This window comes from Carcharhinus amblyrhynchos, chromosome 3 (assembly GCF_965287045.1).
Source record: "Carcharhinus amblyrhynchos chromosome 3, sCarAmb.v2.hapA, whole genome shotgun sequence".
In the NCBI taxonomy this organism is placed as follows: Eukaryota; Metazoa; Chordata; class Chondrichthyes; order Carcharhiniformes; family Carcharhinidae; genus Carcharhinus; species Carcharhinus amblyrhynchos.
The window spans coordinates 137,904,855-137,913,527 of NC_137326.1; the positions used below are offsets into that span (position 1 = coordinate 137,904,855).

Sequence of the window (8,673 nt, forward strand, 5' to 3'; positions counted from 1 at the left end):
CTTTCTGAATAAGTAAACTAGAGGCCCAGATTATTTTCTGTGAACCGGAGTTACAATGCGACCACAGTTGGTGGTGAAATTTGAATCCAGTGAAAAATCTGGAATTTGAAGCGAACGTTTTACAACTAATGTTCCTTTAGGGAAGGAAATCTGTTTTCTTTTGTTTCATCTGCTGTGGCTATACGTGATTCCAAGTCCACAGCTCTGTGGCTCACTTTGAACCGTTCTCTGACATGACTTAGCAAGACATTCAATTCCAGAGCAATTAGGGATGGGAAATAACTGTTGGTCCAGGTAGCGGAGCCGACACCCAATGAATGATTAAGCAAAACGAATCTGGGGAAGGGGCAACGGTGTAACTGATGGGAATCATTTTCACAGAGATAGTGCACGCACGATGTGCTGGAAAGTTTGTTTTCTGCCGCTATAAGATTCTATGACTCTGCACCAGGATTTGATTTTGCCCACAGCATAAATACCATTGTGTGTGTGTGTGTGTGTGTGTGTGTGTAGCATATGCACAGCCGTGTCAGCTATTGGAATGTCGATTGATTTCATTCCAATATATCTGTGTGAATTGGGCTTGGATTGCTAAAGCATCGGATTTCCGAGCAGTTATTGTTTTAACTCAAAATGTGATTGCCTGTATTTTTGTTGCGAATATGTTTTTTTTTGTCAGAGCATAATCCTTGATGCCACAGGCATAAATCACAAGTGTATCTGCACCCCTAGCCAACTCATTGCATTGCACACAGCTCCCAATCTGTATAACTTCCCCTGCTACTGAAAACGTTACTTCTGAAAGGTCCAGGTAACTGATTGCGCACCCGAATTCAGTTCAAGATACGCAGATAAACAGTTACTCATGGCGGATACACAGTCAAATCGGATAAATGGACAAAGTACGAAAATGCCACTCACGAATTCCAGATTCGCATCGCCATGTGTAACCTCAAATGTTAAAAAGGGCAAGCTGAGTGGAACACGATCTTTTATTATTACTCAAGAAGATTTTCTCAATATTTCCCAGAGAGTTCATATATATTGCACGAGCAGAAGGTCGCCAAGTGGTAATGTTATAGGAACAGTGGCATGCTTATTAAAGTCTGAAAACTGAAAACTAGTTTAATTTGTCTTTTTTTGTATCTTCATTGCCAAAATGTAAGGTTTCAACATTCAATTACTCCTGCACTTTTTTCAACAGATTCTTCCTTATCTTTGACACTTGGCGAAATTTGACCTTGAGTTCCAGGATCTGCTTGTGATTCTTGTTCAACTTCAGTCTGCAAGTAGAAACATAGAAACTAGAAGCAGGCGTAGGCCACCCGGCCCTTTAACCCCGCTCTGCTATTCATTTTGATCATGGCTGATCATCGAATTCAATATCCTGATCCCTCCTCTCCACAAATATCCCTTGATCACTTAAGATGCCAAAGCAATATCTCATTTCTTCTTGAAATCAGACAATGTTTTGGCCTCAGCTACATTCTTTCGTAGTGCAATCCAGAGATTCACTACGCTCTGGATGAAGAAGTTTCTCCTCACCTCAGTCCTAAAATGTTTACCCCTTATGCCCAAACTATGACCCCGAGGTCTGGACTCGCCCACCAGTGGGAACATTCTTTCTGAACCTATCATGTCTAATTGTACAATTGTATAAGTTTTTGTGCGATCCTCCCTCACTCTTCTAAACTTCACTGAATATAAACCGAACCAATTTAGTCTCTCCTCTTGTGCCAGACCTGCCACCCCAGGAAGCAGCCTGGTAAACCCTCTACAGAAAGGACATCCTTCCTCAGATAAGGACAGCAAAATTGCACACAATACTCTAGGTGTGGTCTCACCAACCCTACACAATTATAGCAAAACATTCTTGTCCCTATATTCAAATCCTCATGCTAAGAAGGCGAACATACAATTTGCCTTCTATACAGCCTGCTGTAGTGCGCGCTTAGTTTCAGCGACTGACGCACAAAGCCTCCACAGTCTCACTGAGTATCCAACTCTCTGAATTTACACCATTCAAGTGGTAATCGATCTTCATTTTATTGCTACCAAAATGGACAACATCACATTAATTCACATTATACTGCATCTGCCATGTACATACCCACACCTTGAGACTGTTCAAATCACACTGAAGCATCTCTGCATCCTCCTCACAGCTCAGCTCACCCTCCCACTCAACTTTGTATTATCCGCCATTGCAGTCAGTTCCCTGAACAGTTGGAGATTCCTGTGGAAACCCACTAGTGACCACCAATCAGAAGAAAGACCCATTAATGCCAACGCTTTGATTGCTATCTGCTAACCAGTTTTCTATCCATCTCTGGTCATAATCACAACCTTGCTGGGGTGAATGGCAACACGGTCTGTAGTTGTTTTATCACGTTGCAGAGTTTCGATATCGATTACAGTCTCGCTTTTGTACATTTGAACAACTTTACCGAAAGACTGACCCTTATAATGTCCCCGACGATCTCAACCTGAACGCTCTTACATAGTGGCATTGACCGAACATTTTAATGATCACAGAACCCTACAGTGCAGAAAGAGGCCCCTCGGTCCGTCGTGTCTGCACCGAACACAATCCCACCCAGACATCCCTACATACTAGGCCCACTAATCCCTCTAGCCTATGCATCCCTAGACACTAAGGGGCATTTTCTTAGCTTGGCCAATCAACCTAACCCGCACAACTTTGGACTGTGGCAGGAAACCGGAGCACCCGGAGGAAACCCACGCAGACAAGAGGAGAACATGCAAACGCCACACAGATAGTGACCTGAGCCGGGAATCGAACCCAGGATCCTGGAGCTGTGAAGCAACAGTGCTAACCACTGTGCTACCGTGCCGCCACATGATACTTTAGCTGCTGTTTGCAGAGGATATAAGTTTCCTGTAGGCTTCAGTTTGAAGTGTTCTTTGTGTTTCCTCCTCCAGGAGATGTAACATGTGACATAGGGATTAAAGTTCATATTGTTGTGCAGTTCTATCTGCAATAGCTGCCGGTGGAAATAGTCATCAAACAACATAGTTTGTTATGACAACCCATCTAGTTTACCTAACCCTTAAGCGAATGGATTGAGCTATGAGGAGAGGCTGAATAAACTAGGCTTGTACTCGTTAGAGTTTAGAAGAATGAGGGGAGATCTCATTGAGACGTATAAGATGATGAATGGGATGGATAGGATAGAGGTGGAGAGACTCTTCCCGCTCAAAAAAGACAGTAGGACTAGGGGGCACAGCCTCAAGATAAAGGGGAGGCGGTTTAGAACGGAGTTGAGGAGGAACTTCTTCACTCAAAGGGTGGTGAATCTCTGGAATTCTCTGCCCGTTGAAGTGGTGGAGGCTGCCTCGCTAAATATTTTTAAGAAGCGGGTTGATGGGTTTTTGATAAGAGAGGGAATTAAGGGTTATGGGGAGAGGGCGGGAAAGTGGAACTGAGCCACGACAGATCAGCCATGATCTTATTGAATGGCGGGGCAGGCTCGAAGGGCTAGATGGCCTACTCCTGCTCCTATTTCTTATGTTCTTATGTTCTTATGAAATCTGTAATCCTGATGGCCTACGACTCCACTCTCTCACCAATGTTGCTAACTCCTTTTTGCCCCTGAAATGGCCCAGTGCACCATTCAGTTGTTCCAGGAGCTTCGAAGAAACACCACAACCATTAGAGCTCAACGGCGTCTTTTCAGGTTAATTCTGGATGGGGGCTGCTGCTCCAATCCCCGTGGAAGAGATAAAAATAAAATAAGTCAAGTCCCAAATAAAATCGCGTAAGCTTCGACAATACACAAAGAAGTGTACTTTTTTGATTACCATCCAGAAATGCCCTCTGCTGAAGAATTACGCTATTTAACATAGATTTGTGAGACATTTAACGTTCAGTCTTATGATCATAACATTGACCAGTTGCTGCGCCTTGAACAAAATCTTTGTGTCAATCTATCTTTCATGCACAATTTTGTCAAACACGTCTTGAATATTCATACATACAACAGCCACTGTATTCTATTGTATGCCACTGTGTTCCATTCGTTCACCTAATCCTTTATCTGGTTTCCAATGGGGGAACCATACGCATACACGAAGTGTCAAGGTAGGTGTAGGAAAATGCTTTGTTAAGATGGCGGCGCGGGTTCGTTGGGCCGAAGGGCCTGCTTCCCGTGCTGTGTGGTTCTTTGTTCTTTGTTCTTTTATCTCATCAAAAATAATTTCGGTTTTCAGGCATGATCTGGCTCTTACATATGAGTCTGTATTATTTCCCCAGCCCGATTAACATAGAATATAGAGCATAGAACAGCACAGCACAATACAGGCCCTGCGGCACTCAATGTTGCGCCAAACTATGCCCGAACCCAAGATCAAACTATCCCACTCCCTATCATGCTGGTGTGCTCCATGTGCCTATCCAATAACCACTTGAAATTTCTTGAAGTGTCCGATTCCACGATACAGCAGGCAGTCCATTCCACGCTCCAACCACTCTCTGAATAAAGAATCTACCTCGGACATCCCTCCTACATCTCCCACCATGAATCTTGTAGTTGTGCCTCCTACTAACAGCTACAACCACCCGAGGAAATAGTCTCTGAACGTCCACTCTATCTAACCCCCTCATCATTGTATAAACTTCCATTAAGTCGACTCTCATCCTCCTCCACTCTAAAGAGGAAAACACCAGCTCCCTCAACCTTTCCTCATAAGATATACCTTCGAAACCAGGCAGCATCTGATAAACCTCCTTTGCACTCTCTCCAATGCTTCTACATCCTTCTTATAGTGAGGTGACCAGAACACAATGTCCCAAATGTGGTCTCACTAAGGTCCAGCATAACCCCATGACTCTTAAACTCAAAACCCCTGTTAATAAACGCTGACACACTATAAGCCTTCTTCACTGCTCTATCCACTTGATTGGTAACCTTCAGAGATCTGTGGATATGAACCCCAAGATCTCTCTGTTCCTCGGAACCCTGCCATTGACCCTGTAATCCACACTCAAGTTTGTCCTAGCAAAATGAATCACCTCACACTAATCAGGGTTAAACTCCATCTGCCACTTACATAACATAAGAAATAGGAGCAGGAGTAGGCCATCTAGCCCTTCGAGCCTGCCTCGCCATTCAATAAGATCATGGCTGATCTGAAGTGGATCAGTTCCACTTTCCCGCTTTCTCCCCATAACCCTTAATTCCCTTGTCTGTCAAAAACCTATCTACCCGTGACTTAAATATATTTAGCGAGGTAGCCTCCACCACTTCAAAAGGCAGAGAATTCCAGAGATTCAGCACCCTTTGAGTGAAGAAGTTCCTCCTCAATTCCGTTCTAAACTGCCTCCCCTCCCTCCCTTATCTTGAGGCTATGCCCTCTAGTCCTGCTGTCTTTTCTGAGTGGGAAGAATCTCTACCTCTACCCTATCCATCCCTTTCATTATCTTATACGTCTCTATAAGTTCCCCCCGCATCCTTCTAAACTCCAACGAGTACAGACCCAGTCTCTTTAGTCTCTCTTCATAGTCCAACTCCCTCATCTCCGGTATCAGCCGAGTGAACCTCCTCTGCACTCCCTCCAAGACCAAAATATCCTTGCGCAAGTGTGGCGACCAAAACTGCACACAGTACTCCAGCTGTGACCTCACCAGTGCCCTGTACAGTTGCAGCAAGACCTCCCTGCTTTTATATTCTATCCCCTTCGCTATAAAGGCCAGCATTCCATTCGCTTTTGGCGCAGTTCCACATCCTATCCTGTCTCTTTGCAGCCTAGTACAGCCCTCCAGCTCACCCACTACTCCACTAATCGTAGTGTCATCAGCAAATTTACTAACCCACCCTTCAGCCCCCTCTTCCAAGTCTTTGATAAAAACCACAAATAACAAAAGACCCAGCACTGATCCCTGTGGTACACCGCTGGTAACAGGCCTCCAGTCTGAAAATTTTCCCTCCACTATCACCCCCTGTCTTCTACGAGATAGCCAGTCCCTTATCCAATCGGCCAAATTTCATCCTATCCCACACTTCCTTACTTTCTTCATGAGCCTACCATGGGGAACCTTATCAAACACCTTACTAAAATCCATGTATACGACATCAACTGCTCTACCTTCATCTACACACTTAGTTACCGCCACAAAGAATTCAATCAAATTTGTGAGGCAAGACTTACCCCTCATGAATCCATGCTGACTATCCCAGATTAAGCTGCATCTTTCCAAATGGATATAAATCCTATCCCTCAGGAGCTTTCCCATTAACTTACTGACCACCAAGTTAAGACTAACTGGCCTATAATTACCAAGGTCATTTCTATTTCCTTTCTTAAAGAGAGGAGCAACATTCTCCACCCTACAGTCCTCTGGTATATTCCCCGTGGACAGTGAAGGCCCAAAGATCGAAGCTAAAGGCTCCTCAATTTTATCCTTTGACTTCCAATGTATCACGGGATGTATCCCATCTGGCTCAGGGGACTTATTGACCCTCAGGTTTTTCAAAATTGCTAATACATCCTCTCTCAGAACATTTATCTCCTCCATCCTATCAGCCTGTATCACACTCTCACCCTCAAAAACATGGCCCCTCTCCTTCTTAGGGAAAGTAAATTAGAATGTAGCATAGAATATAAATTCTCAATACATTTGGACGCACACATCAACTCACCACCTTTTCTGGCCGCTCTATTGTTACATAATTATGAACATTTATTATTGTCACAACTAGGCTTACATTAACACTGCAGCAAAGTTATGTGAAAATCCCCTGGTCACCACGCTTCCTGCCTGTTCGGGTACCCGGGAGAGAATTTAGCAAGGCCAAGGCAGCTAACCAGCACTTATTTTGGACTCTGGGAGGAAGTTCACGCGGATATAGTTTGCAGTCTAAAATTCAATTAATTCCAGTTGCGAAGCATTGTTCGGCCTCGGACGACGTTAGCCTAACTATCACTGCAGCCCTCAATCATGTTTACTTATCTGAATCAGCAGGATTTTCCAGTTATTTCTCCATTAACTTACCATTTTTTTCGATTTCAATATAAGGCATGTTCACTCCAAATCGTTTCTGCCCCTACCCCTTTCCGGAGCAAAAACCATTCACCTTTCATCCCGCTCCTCACTGATCCGCATTGCTTCCAGTTGCCAAAATATTTAATGAGTTATCGTCTTGTTAGTGTTTTATTCTATTTTGCCATCATTTCGCTGTTTACTTGCCTATATTTCTTTGAGAACCGGAATCCTCCAACTCTGTCTCGTGCATCTGATCTGCTTCATCTAAGATATGGTGCTTTGATTTCCTCTTTCGTAATAGATGAAATTCCTCCCTTACCTTTTGCCTCTCCTGCTCCAGGACAATCCTTATCTCCATCATAAAAATACCTTCTTCGTGCTTTGTGTAACCCCTCCCAATTTACCCTTAGCCTGTTCAGTTTTGAGGTTCAATTGAAATGGCAAGAAATGTCGGCTGAATATTCAACGGTGTATAACAATGCAAATTATTTCGGTAATTGAATTAAATGGCAAAGTAAAGTTATATAATAAGTAAAATGGTTTAATGGTTTCCAGACAGCCGAAAAAAAAGTGCAGCCAGTGCAATACGTTTCAAAAGATACCCCTTGCTGTAATGGAAATAATTTCACGAGCATCTGCACAAAAATCATTGAGTTATCCACGTTCAATACAAAATCAGCCATGGTCGGATATATAGACGGAGCAGGTTCGAGGGTCTAAATTGCCGACTCCTGTTCCTAGTTCTGATGATTCTAATGAGAATGTGAATGTTTTACATGAAATATTATTTGTCTTCGCTTACACCGTGAGATATTAATGTGAACTGTTACAAACCGAATGATCCATATACTTTGATTTCTAGGTGGGAGTTCAGTAAAGGTTATTTCAATTCAGAGTTCTGGAAAGTGAACACGAAGCGCGCGAATTGACAATAAATTGAGTTCAGTGAGGGGGAAATTAATTGTCACAAGCAATAGAGGAATGGGAGAATGAATTTGACAAAATGACACGTAAGTCTCTTAGAAAAGAAACAGGATGCTACAATTGGAGCATGTCAGATATTTGAATGAATTCGTGCAATTTATTTACTTATTCTGCCATGGCTCTTGGCGATTGTTTTTTAGCTTTGCTCTGGTCCGATGTCCGACAACTTGGTGTTGAACATCTCAAAAATGTGAAACAGTTTCAGCACAACAAGGTCAAAATTTAAAGTCCTTCATTACTGAACGTAACTTGCGTTACTTATCGCTAAATGTTTTTCTTTGTTTCTATAGCTTCATTGACTAGTACGAAGCTTCCTGTTCAGAGTAAACTTTCCACGTTTCGTCGGAACGGTTATACTTGCCGCATGTGTAAATGTTATAGCTGCATCAGCTCCTACTCTGCGGTTCCGTTCTTCAAATTTGTGGTACATTATTCAGTTGCGTCAATGTGTTAAAGGTAAGTGGCATGGACAATCGTAGAAGGCAAGAAGTATCAAATCAAATATATTCATCCGATCCACTTCATATTTATTTCTATCGAGTTCAGTGCTGTAGGAGTAGAGAATATAATACAAGTCCAATTGGACACCATCTTTTCAATTGAATGTATAAGACGAATTTCTACATTAACGTGCCTACAATTTGAGAGTTATATTTTTCGTGCCCTGGATAGAAAAAGTCATTCCC

The 8,673-nt window shown here is 42.9% G+C and overlaps 1 protein-coding gene across 1 annotated transcript in view; it reads left to right on the plus strand.

Annotated features, from left to right (window-relative positions):
• LOC145341281 (scavenger receptor cysteine-rich domain-containing protein DMBT1-like) overlaps positions 1 to 2,504 on the plus strand; it is a 48,698-nt gene extending 46,194 nt beyond the window's left edge. Inside the window, exon 14 of the mRNA XM_080186206.1 lies at positions 2,398 to 2,504. Within this exon, the coding sequence (XP_080042332.1) occupies positions 2,398 to 2,504 (107 nt within the window). The remainder of the gene's footprint in view (positions 1 to 2,397) is intronic.
• Positions 2,505 to 8,673: the final 6,169 nt, after the last annotated feature.